Source organism: Salmo salar, chromosome 13, assembly GCF_965601325.2.
Source record: "Salmo salar chromosome 13, fSalSal1, whole genome shotgun sequence".
Taxonomy (NCBI): Eukaryota; Metazoa; Chordata; class Actinopteri; order Salmoniformes; family Salmonidae; genus Salmo; species Salmo salar.
In genome coordinates this window covers 44,191,440-44,212,422 of record NC_138303.1, presented here as the reverse complement: position 1 = coordinate 44,212,422, position 20,983 = coordinate 44,191,440, and the positions used below count along the sequence as shown (strand labels likewise).

The following is a 20,983-nucleotide window of genomic DNA, read 5'->3' as shown; positions in this document are numbered from 1 at the left end:
TTGAACAACTTTGGGATGAATTGGAACACTGACTGCGAGCTAGTCCCCACAGCAATGTTCCAACATCTAGTGGAAAGCCGTCTAGTGAAAAGCCGTCTAGTGGAAGCTGTAATAGCAGCAAAGGTTTTTATAATGCCCATGATTTTGGAATGAGACGTTCGATGAGCAGGTGTCCACATACTTTTGTTCATGTAGTTTATGTGGTAGTAGAGTAGTGGCCTGAGGGCACACAGTTAATGTGTTGTGAAAAGTGTTATGAAATGTAATGTCATGTAATATTTTAAATTGTATATACATGCCTTAATGTTGCTGGACACTGGGAAGAGTAATGGGGATCCTTAATAAATACAAATACAAAAACTAATCACTGTGACTCCTCTGCCAGTCTCCCTGATGGATGGAGGCTACTTTCTCTAGTTCACCACCGCCCCTGCCCTCTGGCCTGGTTCAACCTGTTCAGACACTATTTGTTCAAATGTTTACTCCCGGCCAGACTCCTCGGCATAGCTACAGTCTATATTCACTTGTGGCTTTTTATTTCACATCAACTTCTGGAAATGTAACCTTTTACTAAAGATGTAGTGTACACAGTTGTTTTGTGTGTCGGCCTGGCCGCCCGTGTGTGTCCTAGGTTTCCTGCCCTGTTAGGAATCCTCCAGCCCTAGCTCTACCCTGGCTGACAGGTCTCTCCCTGACTGCCCGATCCTAATCCTTACCAGATGTCCTCTGCTCTGGTGGAAGCCCACAGGGAAGAACACTCTCTCTTTCTCGCATCCTCTATTTTCACTCCTCTATTTTTGCTTTCAAAAGTTTAACGGAAGCTGATATCACGGCTGATGTTGTTCCTACAGGAAACAATGCCTTGGTGAGGTGGAGGTAGTGTGTGTGCGTTAGTGTGCGGTGCATGCGTGCCGGCGTGTGTGCATGTGGGCGTGCACGGTGCTAAAATTCTATTCTAAGAACTATCCAAACTCTTTTATTTTTCTTCCTTTTCCTACTTGAAGGAGAAACTCTAAATCTCTCAAAGTGCATCCAGACAGTACAGTCCAGACAAAAGTTGATCTCTCCTGAAGAGAGGAAGGAAAGACCATTTGATGGATAGAGCAAGAGGAGCTATAACTCTTGGTACATTTTAGTCATTTTACTACAGTTCCTTGGGTAACAGTACTACATTGTTTGACTGTTTGACTGAAGTCAGTCTAGGAATTTTCCGTTGACCAACAAATAATAAACAATTGATCAAACTGGGCCTCTGTGGGAATGTTAGGTCAGATTAGCAGTATCCTGAATGAAGAGGGAGAGGGAGAGCGGGAAATAGGGTAAGCACTAAGCAGAATGTACTGTATGTGAGCTAAAGAGAAAGGGAAGTTACTAGAATGTGTATAAGAGTGAATGAGAATAATAAGTTGGCAGAATGAAAGTCTAATCTTTTATCTCCTGTGGGTGGTCAGAAGACAAAAACAGAGAGAGAGAGAGAGAGAGAGAGAGAGAGAGAGAGAGAGAGAGAGAGAGAACGCAGAATGACAGAAGCCGTGACCCTGGGATGACTGACCTACATACTTTAATCCCCCTCTTTCTTTTTCTCTATTTTTCTTATTCTCTCTCACACTCTCTCCTGTTCCATTTTGACCATTTACAAAACTGTTTCACTTGAGCAATATTCTTGTGATGTCTGGTGTGAACCGCTCTCTTGAGGTCATGCCACAGCATCTCAATTGGGTTGAGGTCAGGACTGGGCCACTCCAGAAGGCATATTTTTGCTTCTGTAGAAGCCATTCTGTTGTTGATTTACTTCTGTGTTTTGGGTCATTGTCCTGTTGCATCACCCAACTTCTGGTGACCTTCAATTGGCGTACAGATGTTTATTTTACATTTTTATTTAACCTTTATTTAACTAGGCAAGTCAGTCAAGAACAAATTCTTATTTACAATGACGGTCTACCCCGGCCAAACCCAGACAAAGCTGGGCCAATTGTGCGCCGCCCTATGGGACTTCCAATCACGGCCAGGTGTGATACAGCCTGGATTCAAACCAGGGACTGCAGTGATGCCTCTAGCACTGAGATACAGTGCCTTAGACCGCTGCGCCACTCAGGAGCCTTACATTCTCCTGCAAAAAGTATTGATAAACTTGGGAATTCATTTTTCCATCGATGGTAGCAAGCTGTCCATGCCCTGAGGCAGCAAAGCAGACCCAAACCATGATGCTCCCTCCACCATACTTTACAGTTGGGATGAGGTTTTGATGTTGGTGTGCTGTGCCTTTTTTTCTCCACACATAGTATTGTGTGTTCATTCCAAACAACACAACTTTAGTTTCATTAGTCCACAGAATATTTTGCCAGAAGCACTGTGGAACATCCAGGTGCTCTTTTGCAAACTTCAGACGTGCAGCAATGTTTTTTTTGGACAGCAGTGGCTTCTTCCGTGGTGTCCTCCCATGAACACCATTCTTATTTAGTGATTTACGTATCGTAGACTCGTCAACAGAGATATTAGCATGTTCCAGAGATTTCTGTAAGTCTTTAGCTGACACTAGGATTCTTCTTAATCTCATTGAGCATTCTGCACTGTGCTCTTGCAGTTATCTTTGTAGGACGGCCACTCCTAGGGAGAGTAGCAACAGTGCTGAACTTTCTCCATTTATAGACAATTTGTCTTACCTTGGACTGACTTTTCCAGCTTTATGCAAGGCAACAATTCTTAATCGTAGGTCTTCTGAGATCTCTGTTCAAGGCATGGTTCGCATCAGGCAATGCTTCTTGTGAATAGCAAATTCACATTTTGTGAGTGTTTTTTAAAGGGCAGGGCAGCTCTAACCAACATCTCCAATCTCGTCTCATTGATTGGACTTCAGGTTAGCTGACTCCTGACTCCAATTAGCTTTTGGAAAAGTCATTAGCCTAGTGCTTCACATACTTTTTCCAACCTACACTGTGAATGTTTAAATGATGTATTCAATATAGACAAGAAAAATACAATCATTTGTGTGTTATTATTTTAAGCACACTGTTTTTGTCTGTTGTTGTGACTTAGATGAAGGTCAGATCAAATGTTATGATCAATTTATTCAGAAATCCAGGTCATTCCTGGTAATTCACAGAGTTTAAAAGCTTTGTCAAAACTTTGTAAGATTCCAGTTAGTCCTGTCTCTCTGACCCAGTATCTATTATCTTTATCTAGGCCCCCTTACAACCTACTCTGTTTCAAATACCATCTATCCCATTCACTGTTGCCGTTCACACATCATTCCCAATGTTTGATGTGTAAATGAAAGAGCACAGCCATCGTCGAGACCCTGTCGTTCCCAGGAACACGGCGTCTTCCGTTCCGTTTCTCCTCCGTGCCGTTTCCTCTTTATCTGGAGGCATGTTCTTTGCGGTTGAATGCGAATGCGTCCATCACACAGAACCCTAACAAGGGTGTGCGTCCCAAATGGCACCCTATTCCCTACATATCAGTGCACTACTTTTGACCAGAGACCTATGGGCCCGTTTGGGACGCACACCACTGGACGGCCTCCTCCTCTGAGAGGCCCTTGGGGGCCGGGGGGGGGGGGCTTACTTTCATATCCAGGTCTGTCTCGGGGGCCATCACCTCCCTGTCTGATTTTTCCTCTGAAAAAATCCTGGCTATCTCCCCTAGCCCTACACACTGAGCAGCAACAGCCAATACCATCAATGGATGACCAATTCATTTCTTCATCAGTTCAGTACGATTTATTGTGTATTTTTTAGGTTGGATAAGTTGACTGAGTATGTGCTCTCTGACCCTGTTGATAAGATAGATTGCATGACCATATCTACCTTCTTTGGCCTCCTTAGACCTAGGCATTTGCTCAGGTGGGCTAAGACAAGTTGTCATGTCTCAGGTAAAGATTCCCCAAAAGGTGTGATCTCAGAGTGTGTGTGTGTGTGTGTGTGTGTGTGTGTGTGTGTGTGTGTGTGTGTGTGTGTGTGTGTGTGTGTGTGTGTGTGTGTGTGTGTGTGTGTGTGTGTGTTGACTCACATGTGTGTAGGCCAGTGAAGTACAGCCTTGTAGTGAGTCAGACAGGTAGCTGGGAGAGTTTAGGGTTGCCGGGGAGAGATCCTCAGGACTGGCCAAATTATATCTGCACTCCTACAACACACACACACACACACACACACACACACACACACACACACACACACACACACACACACACACACACACACACACACACACACACACACACACACACACACACACACACACACACACACACACACACACCACATGAGACATCGTTACTCAACATAACACAGCACACCGTAAGAGACATCGTTACTCAACATAACACAGCAAAATCACTCAACACATCGACGTGAGTCAGTGTTACTCTGTGACTGGGGTCAGAAACGTCCCCAGAGGTGAGAGGGCAGCATGCTGTTGTTGTGTAACGAGCAGCATCACCCCTGCCATAGCTATCCCACTGTCCAGTGTGTGTTTACAACGCAGCAATCATTCATAGTATTCATAGGCGAGGCATTGTACTGTCAATAGGCTGTGGTCAGAGAAGCTAAGTAGAGATAAAACATACTGTTTATCTATGGGGAAGCTGGCATCGCTATATATTTACACGGGAAGAGTTGTAGATCTGTGTTTGACAGGCAGCTGTACTAAACAATCATTTGTCCATTTGCTCTTGAGCCTGTTCATAAGCCTATGCTATCTTGTGATATGATATATGTATATTTAGCTATTGTATATAGAGCACTGTGGCAATTATACAGAGTATACGGATGAGTTTACTCTTGAGGAGGCACATTTCAAATCTGTCACTTGCCATTGTCCCAGTGTACAGCAGCTGCTCCTCACTGTGATATATGTACATACCTGTATGTAGATCACAGGAGGTTGGTGGCACCTTAATTGGGGAGGACAGGCTCGTGGTAACGGCTGGAGCGGAATTGGTGGAATGGTGTCAAATACATCGAACACATGGTTTGATGCCATTCCATTTCCTCCGTTCCAGACATTATTATGAGCCGCCCTCCACTCAGCAGCCTCCACCGGTATGTAGGTAGGTCTATGTACCCTAGAGTACACTGTATCCTGAATACTGGTGCTTAGCAACGCCTCTCCACTCACCATCTCTTTGTGTGTGATGGGTTGTACAGTGGTGAGGTGGTCCTCTGATCCCAGGGGGCTGGCCAGCCCCAGCCCTCCCAGGCCCAGGCCCAGGTCATGACTGTGGCGTGGGGGTGGAATAGGAGGAGGGGGCTTGCTTCCCCCATCCAACTTCCTGTCCTGCCGCTCCCCCTTGGCGCTGGTGGAGATGTTGACGGCCCCGGCGCTCAGCTTGCGGACGGGATTGGTCAGCCACCTCTTCAGGGTGCTGACGGAACGCCGCGAGCCCGGGGAGTTGGGGGCGGAGCTAATGGACGCCGTCAGGGTCGGGGGCAGGGACGCCACGGAGGTGGAGATGCTACCCTCGCTGCCCGCCGCTGAGTATGAGTCTGGAGAGAGACAGAGAGGAGGGAAAGAGAGAGAGAGATTTAAAGGACAGTGGGAGGAAGAATCAAATAGATACTTAATTGTAAAAAAATAAATAACGGAAACTGAATGATTTGCTATCACAATATCCAACTTCATACTCAAACAACCACACACAAGTCTAGGTCCAAGAGGCTTCTGAACAACTTCTACCCCCAAGCCATAAGACTGAACAGCTAATCAAATGGCTACCCAGACTATTTGCATTGCCCCCCCCCCCCCTCCCTCTTTTACACTGCTGCTACTCTCTGTTTATTATCTATGCATAGTCACTTTAACTCTACCTACATGTACATATTACCTCAATTACCTCGACTAACCTGTACCCCCGCACATTGACTCTGTACCGGTAACCCCTGTATATAGCCTCACTACTGTTATTTTACTGCTGCTCTTAAATTAATTTGTATTTACATTTTTTACTTATCTATCTATTTTTTACTTAACTGCATTGTTGGTTAGGGGCTTGTAAGTAATCATTTCACTGTAAATCAAATCAAATCAAATGTATTTATATAGCCCTTCTTACATCAGCTGATATCTCAAAGTGCTGTACAGAAACCCAGCCTAAAACCCCAAACAGCAAGCAATGCAGGTGTAGAAGCATGGTGGCTAGGAAAAACTCCCTAGAAAAGCCAAAACCTAGAAAGAAACCTAGAGAGGAACCAGGCTATGAGGGGTGGCCAGTCCTCTTCTGGCTGTGCTTTGATTTGATTTTGACACGGTTGGTAGCAGCACAGGATCCGCTGGAGAGCAGTGGCATCAGAGCAGTTGGAGGGAGAGAGAAAGACAGAGATGGAGGGGGGCAAAGGTTACATAACCGGTCAAGAGAAGTCGGGGCTCGTGAATGAATGATAAACTCTCTAAGTCAACCACTGGGATTTCTCAGGTCTCCTTATTGATGGAGGGGAGTTTCACTAAGGCAAAGGGCAGCAGCAGACACACACCTAAATGGACAAATGTTGAACCACCGCTAACCACAACAACATCAATAGAAGACAGAGACGGGGGTCAATGTTTGGAGGGATAAATCCAGCTAGCTAAATACTGGACAACCATAGAGCTGGATGACCATAGAGCTGGATGACCATAGAGCTGGATAACCATAGAGCTGGACAACCATAGAGCTGGACGACCATAGAGCTGGATGACCATAGAGCTGGATAACCATAGAGCTGGATGACCATAGAGCTGGATGACCATAGAGCTGGATAACCATAGAGCTGGATAACCATAGAGCTGGATGACCATAGAGCTGGATGACCATAGAGCTGGATAACCATAGAGCTGGACAACCATAGAGCTGGACGACCATAGAGCTGGATGACCATAGAGCTGGATAACCATAGAGCTGGATGACCATAGAGCTGGATGACCATAGAGCTGGATAACCATAGAGCTGGACAACCATAGAGCTGGACGACCATAGAGCTGGATGACCATAGAGCTGGAAAACCATAGAGCTATATGACCATAGAGCTGGATAACCATAGAGCTGGATAACCATAGAGCTGGACAACCATAGAGCTGGATAACCATAGAGCTGGATAACCATAGAGCTGGACAACCATAGAGCTGGATAACCATAGCTGGAGAACCATAGAGCTGGACAACCATAGAGCTGGACAACCATAGAGCTGGATGACCATAGAGCTGGACAACCATAGAGCTATATGACCATAGAGCTGGATAACCATAGAGCTGGATAACCATAGAGCTGGACAACCATAGAGCTGGATGACCATAGAGCTGGACAACCATAGAGCTGGATGACCATAGAGCTGGACAACCATAGAGCCATATGACCATAGAGCTGGACAACCATAGAGATGGATAACCATAGAGCTGGATGACCATAGAGCTGGATAACCATAGAGCTGGATAACCATAGAGCTGGATAACCATAGAGCTATATGACCATAGAGCTGGACAACCATAGAGCTGGATAACTACAGAGCTGGATAACCTTAGAGCTGGACAACCATAGAGCTGGACAACCATAGAGCTGGACAACCATAGAGCTGGATAACCACAGAGCTGGATAACCATAGAGCTGGATAACCATAGAGCTGGATAACCATAGAGCTGGATAACCATAGAGCTGGACAACCATAGAGCTGGATGACCATAGAGCTGGATAACCATAGAGCTAGATAACCATAGAGCTATATGACCATAGAGCTGGACAACCATAGAGCTGGATGACCATAGAGCTGGACAACCATAGAGCTGGATAACCATAGAGCTGGATAACCATAGAGCTGGATAACCATAGAGCTGGAAAACCATAGAGCTGGATAACCATAGACCTGGATAACCATAGAGCTGGACAACCATAGAGCTGGATGACCATAGAGCTGGATAACCATAGAGCTAGATAACCATAGAGCTATATGACCATAGAGCAGGACAACCATAGAGCTGGATAACCATAGAGCTGGATGACCAAAGAGCTGGATGACCATAGAGCTAGATAACCATAGAGCTATATGACCATAGAGCTGGACAACCATAGAGCTAGATACCCATAGGACTGGATGACCATAGAGCTGGATGACCATAGAGCTAGATAACCATAGAGCTGGATGACCATAGAGCTGGATGACCATAGAGCTGGATAACCATAGAGCTGGACGACAATAGAGCTGGACAACCATAGAGCTGGATGACCATAGAGCTGGACAACCATAGAGCTATATGACCATAGAGCTGGATAACCATAGAGCTGGATAACCATAGAGCTGGACAACCATAGAGCTGGATGACCATAGAGCTGGACAACCATAGAGCTGGATGACCATAGAGCTGGACAACCATAGAGCCATATGACCATAGAGCTGGACAACCATAGAGATGGATAACCATAGAGCTGGATGACCATAGAGCTGGATAACCATAGAGCTGGATAACCATAGAGCTGGATAACCATAGAGCTGGACAACCATAGAGCTGGATAACCACAGAGCTGGATAACCTTAGAGCTGGACAACCATAGAGCTGGACAACCATAGAGCTGGACAACCATAGAGCTGGATAACCACAGAGCTGGATAACCATAGAGCTGGATAACCATAGAGCTGGATAACCATAGAGCTGGATAACCATAGAGCTGGACAACCATAGAGCTGGATGACCATAGAGCTGGATAACCATAGAGCTAGATAACCATAGAGCTATATGACCATAGAGCTGGACAACCATAGAGCTGGATGACCATAGAGCTGGACAACCATAGAGCTGGATAACCATAGAGCTGGATAACCATAGAGCTGGATAACCATAGAGCTGGAAAACCATAGAGCTGGATAACCATAGACCTGGATAACCATAGAGCTGGACAACCATAGAGCTGGATGACCATAGAGCTGGATAACCATAGAGCTAGATAACCATAGAGCTATATGACCATAGAGCAGGACAACCATAGAGCTGGATAACCATAGAGCTGGATGACCAAAGAGCTGGATGACCATAGAGCTAGATAACCATAGAGCTATATGACCATAGAGCTGGACAACCATAGAGCTGGATACCCATAGGACTGGATGACCATAGAGCTGGATGACCATAGAGCTAGATAACCATAGAGCTGGATGACCATAGAGCTGGATGACCATAGAGCTGGATAACCATAGAGCTGGACGACAATAGAGCTGGATGACAACACAGAGCTGGATGACCATAGAGCTGGATGACCATAGAGCTGGATGACCATAGAGCTGGATGACCATAGAGCTGGATAACCATAGAGCTGGACGACCATAGAGCTGGATGACCACAGAGCTGGATAACCGCAGAGCTGGATAACAATAGAGCTGGATAACCACAGAGCTGGATAGAGATAGACTAAGGGATAGAGATAGACTAAGTTATTCTGAGGAGAACGCTCCTGGTTTAGCCCAGTAAGGAGGGATGGAAAGGAGATAGTGTGTCAACAGTAACCGTCCCCTCTCTCCTCCTCCCTCAACAGTAACCTTCCCCTCTCTCCCCCTCCCTCAACAGTAACCGTCCCCTCTCTCCCCATCCCTCAACAGTAACCTCCCCCTCTCTCCTCCTCCCTCAACAGTAACCTTCCCCTCTCTCCCCCTCCCTCAACAGTAACCGTCCCCTCTCTCCCCCTCCCTCAACAGTAACCGTCCCCTCCTTCCCCTCTCTCCCCCTCCCTCAACAGTAACGGTCCCCTCTCTCCCCTCCCTCAACAGTAACCTTCCCCTCTCTCCCCCTCCCTCAACAGTAACCGTCCCCTCTCTCCCCCTCCCTCAACAGTAACCTTCCCCTCTCCCCCCTCCCTCAACAGTAACCCCCTCTTTCCCCCTCCCTCAACAGTAACCTCCCCTCTCCCCCTCCCTCAACAGTAACCTTCCCCTCTCTCCCCCTCCCTCAACAGTAACCGTCCCCTCTCTCCCCCTCCCTCAACAGTAACCTCCCCTCTCCCCCTCCCTCAACAGTAACCGTCCCCTCTCTCCCCTCCCTCAACAGTAACCGTCCCCTCTCTCCCCCTCCCTCAACAGTAACCTCCCCTCTCTCCCCCTCCCTCAACAGTAACCTTCCCCTCTCTCCCCCTCCCTCAACAGTAACGGTCCCCTCTCTCCCCCTCCCTCAACAGTAACCTTCCCCTCTCTCCCCCTCCCTCAACAGTAACGGTCCCCTCTCTCCCTTCCCTCAACAGTAACCTCCCCTCTCTCCCACTCCCTCAACAGTAACCTCCCCCTCTCTCCCCCTCCCTCAACAGTAACCTTCCCCTCTCTCCCCTTCCCTCAACACTAACCTCCCCTCTCCCCCTCCCTCAACAGTAACCTCCCCTCTCTCCCCCTCCCTCAACAGTAACCTTCCCCTCTCCCCCTCCCTCAACAGTAACCTCCCCTCTCCCCCTCCCTCAACAGTAACCTCCCCTCTCCCCCTCGCTCATCAGTAACCTTCCCCTCTCTCCCCCTCCCTCAACAGTAACCTCCCCTCTCTCCCCCTCCCTCAACAGTAACCTCCCCTCTCCCCCTCCCTCAACAGTAACCTCCCCTCTCCCCCTCGCTCATCAGTAACCTTCCCCTCTCTCCCCCTCCCTCAACAGTAACCTTCCCCTCTCTCCCCCTCCCTCAACAGTAACCTCCCCTCTCTCCCCTCGCTCATCAGTAACCTTCCCCTCTCTCCCCCTCCCTCAACAGTAACCTTCCCCTCTCTCCCCTCCCTCAACAGTAACCTCCCCTCTCTCCCCCTCCCTCAACAGTAACCGTCCCCTCTCTCCCCCTCCCTCAACAGTAACCTCCCCTCTCCCCCCTCCCTCAACAGTAACCTTCCCCTCTCTCCCCCTCCCTCAACAGTAACCTCCCCTCTCTCCCCCTCCCTCAACAGTAACCTCCCCTCTCCCCCCTCCCTCAACAGTAACCGTCCCCTCTCTCCCCCTCCCTCAACAGTAACCTTCCCCTCTCTCCCCCTCCCTCAACAGTAACCTTCCCCTCTCTCCCCCTCCCTCAACAGTAACCTCCCCTCTCCCCCTCGCTCAACAGTAACCTTCCCTTCTCTCCCCCTCCCTCAACAGTAACCTTCCCCTCTCTCCCCCTCCCTCAACAGTAACCTCCCCTCTCTCCCCCTCCCTCAACAGTAACCTCCCCTCTCCCCCTCCCTCAACAGTAACCTTCCCTCTCTCCCCCTCCCTCAACAGTAACCTTCCCCTCTCTCCCCCTCCCTCAACAGTAACCTTCCCTCTCTCCCCCTCCCTCAACAGTAACCTTCCCCTCTCTCCCCCTCCCTCAACAGTAACCTTCCCCTCTCTCCCCCTCCCTCAACAGTAACCTTCCCCTCTCTCCCCCTCCCTCAACAGTAACCTTCCCTTCTCTCCCCCTCCCTCAACAGTAACCTTCCCCTCTCTCCCCCTCCCTCAACAGTAACCTTCCCCTCTCTCCCCCTCCCTCAACAGTAACCTTCCCCTCTCTCCCCCTCCCTCAACAGTAACCTTCCCCTCTCTCCCCCTCCCTCAACAGTAACCTTCCCCTCTCTCCCCCTCCCTCAACAGTAACCTTCCCCTCTCTCCCCCTCCCTCAACAGTAACCTTCCCCTCTCTCCCCCTCCCTCAACAGTAACCTTCCCCTCTCTCCCCCTCCCTCAACAGTAACCTTCCCCTCTCTCCCCCTCCCTCAACAGTAACCTTCCCCTCTCTCCCCCTCCCTCAACAGTAACCTTCCCCTCTCTCCCCCTCCCTCAACAGTAACCTTCCCCTCTCTCCCCCTCCCTCAACAGTAACCTTCCCCTCTCTCCCCCTCCCTCAACAGTAACCTTCCCCTCTCTCCCCCTCCCTCAACAGTAACCTTCCCCTCTCTCCCCCTCCCTCAACAGTAACCTTCCCCTCTCTCCCCCTCCCTCAACAGTAACCTTCCCCTCTCTCCCCCTCCCTCAACAGTAACCTTCCCCTCTCTCCCCCTCCCTCAACAGTAACCTTCCCCTCTCTCCCCCTCCCTCAACAGTAACCTTCCCCTCTCTCCCCCTCCCTCAACAGTAACCTTCCCCTCTCTCCCCCTCCCTCAACAGTAACCTTCCCCTCTCTCCCCTCCCTCAACAGTAACCGTCCCCTCTCTCCCCCTCCCTCAACAGTAACCTTCCCCTCTCTCCCCCTCCCTCAACAGTAACCTTCCCCTCTCTCCCCCTCCCTCAACAGTAACCTTCCCCTCTCTCCCCCTCCCTCAACAGTAACCTCCCCTCTCCCCCTCCCTCAACAGTAACCTCCCCTCTCCCCCTCCCTCAACAGTAACCTCCCCTCTCCCCCTCCCTCAACAGTAACCTTCCCCTCTCTCCCCTCCCTCAACAGTAACCTCCCCTCTCCCCCTCCCTCAACAGTAACCTCCCCTCTCCCCCTCCCTCAACAGTAACCTTCCCCTCTCTCCCCCTCCCTCAACAGTAACCGTCCCCTCTCTCCCCCTCCCTCAACAGTAACCTCCCCTCTCTCCCCCTCCCTCAACAGTAACCTTCCCCTCTCTCCCCCTCCCTCAACAGTAACCTTCCCCTCTCTCCCCCTCCCTCAACAGTAACCTTCCCCTCTCTCCCCCTCCCTCAACAGCTCCCTCAACAGTAACCGTCCCCTCTCTCCCCCGTCCCTCAACAGTAACCTCCCCTCTCTCCCCCTCCCTCAACAGTAACCTTCCCCTCTCTCCCCCTCCCTCAACAGTAACCTCCCCTCTCTCCCCCTCCCTCAACAGTAACCGTCCCCTCTCTCCCCCTCCCTCAACAGTAACCGTCCCCTCTCTCCCCCTCCCTCAACAGTAACCTTCCCCTCTCTCCCCCTCCCTCAACAGTAACCGTCCCCTCTCTCCCCCCTCCCCTCAACAGTAACCTTCCCCTCTCTCCCCCTCCCTCAACAGTAACCTCCCCCTCTCTCCCCCTCCCAACAGTAACCTCCCCCTCTCTCCCCCTCCCTCAACAGTAACCTTCCCCTCTCTCCCCCTCCCTCAACAGTAACCTTCCCCTCTCTCCCCCTCCCTCAACAGTAACCGTCCCCCTCTCTCCCCCTCCCTCAACAGTAACCTTCCCCTCTCTCCCCCTCCCTCAACAGTAACCTTCCCCTCTCTCCCCCTCCCTCAACAGTAACCGTCCCCTCTCTCCCCCTCCCTCAACAGTAACCTTCCCCTCTCTCCCCCTCCCTCAACAGTAACCTTCCCCTCTCTCCCCCTCCCTCAACAGTAACCTTCCCCTCTCTCCCCCTCCCTCAACAGTAACCTCCCCTCTCCCCCTCCCTCAACAGTAACCTCCCCTCTCTCCCCTCCCTCAACAGTAACCGTCCCCTCTCTCCCCCTCCCTCAACAGTAACCTTCCCCTCTCTCCCCCTCCCTCAACAGTAACCGTCCCCTCTCTCCCCCTCCCTCAACAGTAACCGTCCCCTCTCTCCCCCTCCCTCAACAGTAACCTTCCCCTCTCTCCCCCTCCCTCAACAGTAACCTTCCCCTCTCTCCCCCTCCCTCAACAGTAACCTCCCCCTCTCTCCCCCTCCCTCAACAGTAACCTTCCCCTCTCTCCCCCCTCTCTCAACAGTAACCTTCCCCTCTCTCCCCCTCCCTCAACAGTAACCGTCCCCTCTCTCCCCCTCCCTCAACAGTAACCTTCCCCTCTCCCCCTCCCTCAACAGTAACCTTCCCCTCTCTCCCCCTCCCTCAACAGTAACCTTCCCCTCTCTCCCCCTCCCTCAACAGTAACCTCCCCCTCTCTCCCCCTCCCTCAACAGTAACCTTCCCCTCTCTCCCCCTCCCTCAACAGTAACCTTCCCCTCTCCCCCCTCCCTCAACAGTAACCGTCCCCTCTCTCCCCCTCCCTCAACAGTAACCTTCCCCTCTCCCCCCTCCCTCAACAGTAACCTTCCCCTCTCCCCCCTCCCTCAACAGTAACCTTCCCCTCTCTCCCCCTCCCTCAACAGTAACCTTCCCCTCTCTCCCCCTCCCTCAACAGTAACCTTCCCCTCTCTCCCCCTCCCTCAACAGTAACCTTCCCCTCTCTCCCCCTCCCTCAACAGTAACCTTCCCCTCTCCCCCTCCCTCAACAGTAACCTTCCCCTCTCTCCCCCTCCCTCAACAGTAACCTTCCCCTCTCTCCCCCTCCCTCAACAGTAACCTTCCCCTCTCTCCCCCTCCCTCAACAGTAACCTTCCCCTCTCTCCCCCTCCCTCAACAGTAACCTTCCCTCTCTCTCCCCCTCCCTCAACAGTAACCTTCCCCTCTCTCCCCCTCCCTCAACAGTAACCTTCCCCTCTCTCCCCCTCCCTCAACAGTAACCGTCCCCTCTCTCCCCCTCCCTCAACAGTAACCTCCCCTCTCTCCCCCTCCCTCAACAGTAACCTTCCCCTCTCTCCCCCTCCCTCAACAGTAACCTTCCCCTCTCTCCCCCTCCCTCAACAGTAACCGTCCCCTCTCTCCCCCTCCCTCAACAGTAACCTTCCCCTCTCTCCCCCTCCCTCAACAGTAACCTTCCCCTCTCTCCCCCTCCCTCAACAGTAACCTTCCCCTCTCTCCCCCTCCCTCAACAGTAACCTTCCCCTCTCTCCCCCTCCCTCAACAGTAACCTTCCCCTCTCTCCCCCTCCCTCAACAGTAACCGTCCCCTCCTCTCCCCCCTCCCTCAACAGTAACCTTCCCCTCTCCCCCCTCCCTCAACAGTAACCTTCCCCTCTCTCCCCCTCCCTCAACAGTAACCTTCCCCTCTCTCCCCCTCCCTCAACAGTAACCTTCCCCTCTCTCCCCCTCCCTCAACAGTAACCTTCCCCTCTCTCCCCCTCCCTCAACAGTAACCGTCCCCTCTCTCCCCCTCCCTCAACAGTAACCTTCCCCTCTCTCCCCCTCCCTCAACAGTAACCTTCCCCTCTCTCCCCCTCCCTCAACAGTAACCTTCCCCTCTCTCCCCCTCCCTCAACAGTAACCGTCCCCTCTCCCTCTCTCCCCCTCCCTCAACAGTAACCTTCCCCTCTCCCCCCTCCCTCAACAGTAACCTTCCCCTCTCTCCCCCTCCCTCAACAGTAACCTTCCCCTCTCTCCCCCTCCCTCAACAGTAACCTTCCCCTCTCCCCCCTCCCTCAACAGTAACCTTCCCCTCTCTCCCCTCCCTCAACAGTAACGGTCCCCTCTCCCCGTCCCTCAACAGTAACCTCCCCTCTCCCCCTCCCTCAACAGTAACCGTCCCCTCTCTCCCCTCCCTCAACAGTAACCTCCCCTCTCTCCCCCTCCCTCAACAGTAACCTTCCCCTCTCTCCCCCTCCCTCAACAGTAACCTCCCCTCTCTCCCCCTCCCTCAACAGTAACCTTCCCCTCTCTCCCCCTCCCTCAACAGTAACCTTCCCCTCTCTCCCCCTCCCTCAACAGTAACCGTCCCCTCTCTCCCCCTCCCTCAACAGTAACCTTCCCCTCTCTCCCCCTCCCTCAACAGTAACCTTCCCCTCTCTCCCCCTCCCTCAACAGTAACCTCCCTCTCTCCTCCTCCCTCAACAGTAACCTCCCCTCTCTCCCCCTCCCTCAACAGTAACCTTCCCCTCTCTCCCCCTCCCTCAACAGTAACCGTCCCCTCTCTCCCCCTCCCTCAACAGTAACCTTCCCCTCTCTCCCCCTCCCTCAACAGTAACCTTCCCCTCTCTCCCCCTCCCTCAACAGTAACCTTCCCCTCTCTCCCCCTCCCTCAACAGTAACCTTCCCCTCTCTCCCCCTCCCTCAACAGTAACCTTCCCCTCTCCCCCTCCCTCAACAGTAACCTTCCCCTCTCTCCCCCTCCCTCAACAGTAACCTTCCCCTCTCTCCCCCTCCCTCAACAGTAACCTTCCCCTCTCTCCCCCTCCCTCAACAGTAACCTTCCCCTCTCTCCCCCTCCCTCAACAGTAACCTTCCCCTCTCTCCCCCTCCCTCAACAGTAACCTTCCCCTCTCTCCCCCTCCCTCAACAGTAACCTTCCCCTCTCTCCCCCTCCCTCAACAGTAACCTTCCCTCTCTCCCCTCCCTCAACAGTAACCTTCCCCTCTCTCCCCCTCCCTCAACAGTAACCTTCCCCTCTCTCCCCCTCCTTCAACAGTAACCTTCCCTCTCTCCCCCTCCCTCAACAGTAACCTTCCCCTCTCTCCCCCTCCCTCAACAGTAACCTCCCCTCTCTCCCCTCCCTCAACAGTAACCTTCCCTCTCTCCCCTCTCCCCCTCCCTCAACAGTAACCTTCCCCTCTCTCCCCCTCCCTCAACAGTAACCTTCCCCTCTCTCCCCCTCCCTCAACAGTAACCTTCCCCTCTCTCCCCCTCCCTCAACAGTAACCTTCCCCTCTCTCCCCCTCCCTCAACAGTAACCTTCCCCTCTCTCCCCCTCCCTCAACAGTAACCTTCCCCTCTCTCCCCCTCCCTCAACAGTAACCGTCCCCTCTCTCCCCCTCCCTCAACAGTAACCTCCCCTCTCCCCCTCCCTCAACAGTAACCTTCCCCTCTCTCCCCCTCCCTCAACAGTAACCGTCCCCTCTCTCCCCCTCCCTCAACAGTAACCTTCCCCTCTCTCCCCCTCCCTCAACAGTAACCTTCCCCTCTCCCCCCTCCCTCAACAGTAACCTTCCCCTCTCTCCCCCTCCCTCAACAGTAACCTTCCCCTCTCTCCCCCTCCCTCAACAGTAACCTTCCCCTCTCTCCCCCTCCCTCAACAGTAACCGTCCCCTCTCTCCCCCTCCCTCAACAGTAACCTTCCCCTCTCTCCCCCTCCCTCAACAGTAACCTTCCCCTCTCTCCCCCTCCCTCAACAGTAACCTTCCCCTCTCTCCCCCTCCCTCAACAGTAACCTTCCCCTCTCTCCCCCTCCCTCAACAGTAACCTTCCCCTCTCTCCCCCTCCCTCAACAGTAACCTTCCCCTCTCTCCCCCGTCCCTCAACAGTAACCTTCCCCTCTCTCCCCCTCCCTCAACAGTAACCTTCCCCTCTCTCCCCCTCCCTCAACAGTAACCTCCCCTCTCCCCCTCCCTCAACAGTAACCTTCCCCTCTCTCCCCCTCCCTCAACAGTAACCGTCCCCTCTCTCCCCCTCCCTCAACAGTAACCTTCCCCTCTCTCCCCCTCCCTCAACAGTAACCTTCCCCTCTCTCCCCCTCCCTCAACAGTAACCGTCCCCTCTCTCCCCCTCCCTCAACAGTAACCTTCCCCTCTCTCCCCCTCCCTCAACAGTAACCTTCCCCTCTCTCCCCCTCCCTCAACAGTAACCTTCCCCTCTCTCCCCCTCCCTCAACAGTAACCTTCCCCTCTCTCCCCCTCCCTCAACAGTAACCGTCCCCTCTCTCCCCCTCCCTCAACAGTAACCGTCCCCTCTCTCCCCCTCCCTCAACAGTAACCTTCCCCTCTCTCCCCCGTCCCTCAACAGTAACCTCCCCTCTCCCCCTCCCTCAACAGTAACCGTCCCCTCTCTCCTCCTCCCTCAACAGTAACCTCCCCTCTCTCCCCCTCCCTCAACAGTAACCTTCCCCTCTCTCCCCCTCCCTCAACAGTAACCTCCCCTCTCTCCCCCTCCCTCAACAGTAACCTTCCCCTCTCTCCCCCTCCCTCAACAGTAACCTTCCCCTCTCTCCCCCTCCCTCAACAGTAACCGTCCCCTCTCTCCCCCTCCCTCAACAGTAACCTTCCCCTCTCTCCCCCTCCCTCAACAGTAACCGTCCCCTCTCTCCCCCTCCCTCAACAGTAACCTTCCCCTCTCTCCCCCTCCCTCAACAGTAACCTTCCCCTCTCTCCCCCTCCCTCAACAGTAACCTTCCCCTCTCTCCCCCTCCCTCAACAGTAACGGTCCCCTCTCTCCCCCGTCCCTCAACAGTAACCTCCCCTCTCCCCCTCCCTCAACAGTAACCGTCCCCTCTCTCCCCCGTCCCTCAACAGTAACCTCCCCTCTCCCCCTCCCTCAACAGTAACCTTCCCCTCTCTCCCCCTCCCTCAACAGTAACCTTCCCCTCTCTCCCCCTCCCTCAACAGTAACCTCCCCTCTCCCCCTCCCTCAACAGTAACCTTCCCCTCTCTCCCCCTCCCTCAACAGTAACCTCCCCTCTCCCCCTCCCTCAACAGTAACCTCCCCTCTCCCCCTCCCTCAACAGTAACCTTCCCCTCTCTCCCCCTCTCTCCTCCTCCCTCAACAGTAACCTTCCCCTCTCTCCCCTTCCCTCAACAGTAACCTTCCCCTCTCTCCCCCTCCCTCAACAGTAACCGTCCCCTCTCTCCCCCTCCCTCAACAGTAACCGTCCCCTCTCTCCCCCTCCCTCAACAGTAACCTTCCCCTCTCTCCCCCTCCCTCAACAGTAACCTTCCCCTCTCTCCCCCTCCCTCAACAGTAACCTTCCCCTCTCTCCCCCTCCCTCAACAGTAACCTTCCCCTCTCTCCCCCTCCCTCAACAGTAACCTTCCCCTCTCTCCCCCTCCCTCAACAGTAACCGTCCCCTCTCTCCCCCTCCCTCAACAGTAACCTTCCCCTCTCTCCCCCGTCCCTCAACAGTAACCTCCCCTCTCCCCCTCCCTCAACAGTAACCTTCCCCTCTCTCCCCCTCCCTCAACAGTAACCTTCCCCTCTCTCCCCCTCCCTCAACAGTAACCTTCCCCTCTCTCCCCCTCCCTCAACAGTAACTTTCCCCTCTCTCCCCCTCCCTCAACAGTAACCTTCCCCTCTCTCCCCCTCCCTCAACAGTAACCTTCCCCTCTCTCCCCCTCCCTCAACAGTAATCTTCCCCTCTCTCCCCCTCCCTCAACTGTAACCTTCCCCTCTCTCCCCCTCTCTCCCCCTCCCTCAACAGTAACCTTCCCCTCTCTCCCCCTCCCTCAACAGTAACCTTCCCCTCTCTCCCCCTCCCTCAACAGTAACCTCCCCTCTCCCCCTCCCTCAACAGTAACCTTCCCCTCTCTCCCCCTCCCTCAACAGTAACCTTCCCCTCTCTCCCCCTCCCTCAACAGTAACCTTCCCCTCTCTCCCCCTCCCTCAACAGTAACCTCCCCTCTCCCCCTCCCTCAACAGTAACCTTCCCCTCTCTCCCCCGTCCCTCAACAGTAACCTTCCCCTCTCTCCCCCTCCCTCAACAGTAACCGTCCCCTCTCTCCCCCTCCCTCAACAGTAACCTTCCCCTCTCTCCCCCTCCCTCAACAGTAACCTTCCCCTCTCTCCCCCTCCCTCAACAGTAACCTTCCCCTCTCCCCCCTCCCTCAACAGTAACCTTCCCCTCTCCCCCTCCCTCAACAGTAACCTCCCCTCTCCCCCTCCCTCAACAGTAACCTTCCCCTCTCTCCCCCTCCCTCAACTGTAACCTTCCCCTCTCTCCCCCTCTCTCCCCCTCCCTCAACAGTAACCTTCCCCTCTCCCTCCCCTCCCTCAACAGTAACCTTCCCCTCTCTCCCCCTCCCTCAACAGTAACCTTCCCCTCTCTCCCCCTCCCTCAACTGTAACCTTCCCCTCTCTCCCCCTCCCTCAACAGTAACCTCCCCTCTCCCCCTCCCTCAACAGTAACCTTCCCCTCTCTCCCACTCCCTCAACAGTAACCTTCCCCTCTCCCCCCTCCCTCAACAGTAACCTCCCCTCTCCCCCTCCCTCAACAGTAACCTTCCCCTCTCTCCCACTCCCTCAACAGTAACCTTCCCCTCTCTCCCCCTCCCTCAACAGTAACCTTCCCCTCTCTCCCCCTCCCTCAACAGTACTTCAACGATTGACTTCAACGATTCTAAAAGAAAACACTCTTGTCCATCCTGGACAGGGTTTTCTGTTCTTCAGTGATGTGGGACATGGGAAGCGAGTGGGGGGGTTCTAGAATGGACAGGGACAGGACGTTCTCTTTAATCCTATGGACCGGAAGATCTTTGTCTGGTTATAGCTTTGCTTTTTGTCTTATCCCCTTCCCCTTTTCCTATCCTTCCTCCATTCCTTAGGCCTGAGCCTGGGATAGTCTTTCCTTTAAGTTGTAAGTCTGTCATCTTTTGGTTATAGCATCGTTTTTTGATCTCTTATCTCCTTCCCCCGTCCCTCCATCCCCCAGTCTTCCTTCCCGGTAAGATGTGTTGATGTGTGGCTGTGGTCTTTTATCTATGGTGAGGACCTAAATGACCCTCTCTTCCCATCTTTCTCCCTGATCCCTGACCTCTAACCGCTGACCTCTAACCCCTGACCCTCTACTGTCACGTTGACTACAGATGGGGAATGACAATGGCCCTGGAAATGTGTGAACCTGTTGTTATGTGACGGTGGAAGTGGTTTGACCTTTTCTGCCTGATTCTTCATGACAGAGAGAGAGAGAGAGAGAGAGAGAAATTATCTCACTATCATAGTCTGGTTTTGCATACATTAGTTTTCTGTAAAGCTTTTTCAGTGCGGCTCAATTTGTAAGTGTTTCTACATCAAAGCTAGTTGCCTCTGTAAATCCACAATTCTCAGTGTGTGTGAAATTATTATAATTTTTCACTCTTCATTCAGGCTAAATTAAATATCTCGGTCCAAACACAAAGAACCCAGTATGCCAGTTTCAGTACAATGAGCCATGTGACATGTTCTCTTCACTTCTCTTTTCTCCGTCGTAAAAATAATCTTTTGAGATCAAAATAAAAGAACATTGTTTATAAATCATATTCTCCATGTTAATTTTTCCTGTTAGATAACCATAGAAAAATTATGTCAATTTTGCAATTATCTTCCTCCTCCTCCTCCCGACAGGGCTATTGCCTTGCTGATAGTTACCGTAATACATTAAAAACAAGAGATACTTCAGCACATTCAATGGTCCCCTGCTGTGTGGCCATCTATCTACTGACTGTCTCTTCTCTTCGATCTAACATTGTTTGTTGTCTTCCTCACAGTTTGACTGAGGAGAACAGATTTGGTCCTCTGTCTCTGTCTCATATTGGGGCCCTAGAATAGATGCTTTATAGATGGCAAGTGTGTGAGCTTTTTCATTACACACACGCACACGCAAGCGCACACACACACACACACACACACACACACACACACACACACACACACACACACACACACACACAC

The 20,983-nt window shown here is 52.6% G+C and overlaps 1 protein-coding gene across 5 annotated transcripts in view; it reads right to left on the bottom strand.

Annotated features, from left to right (window-relative positions):
* The window catches only part of arhgef25a (Rho guanine nucleotide exchange factor (GEF) 25a), a 139,326-nt gene that overhangs the window by 38,549 nt on the left and 79,794 nt on the right, over positions 1-20,983 (bottom strand). For all 5 annotated transcript variants that reach the window (XM_045693292.2, XM_045693293.2, XM_045693296.2 and 2 more), the window contains 2 exons: positions 5,113-5,480; positions 4,009-4,119 (listed from right to left, as the gene is read on the bottom strand). In XM_045693292.2, coding sequence (XP_045549248.1) covers positions 4,009-4,119; positions 5,113-5,480 — 479 coding nt within the window. The remainder of the gene's footprint in view (positions 1-4,008; positions 4,120-5,112; positions 5,481-20,983) is intronic.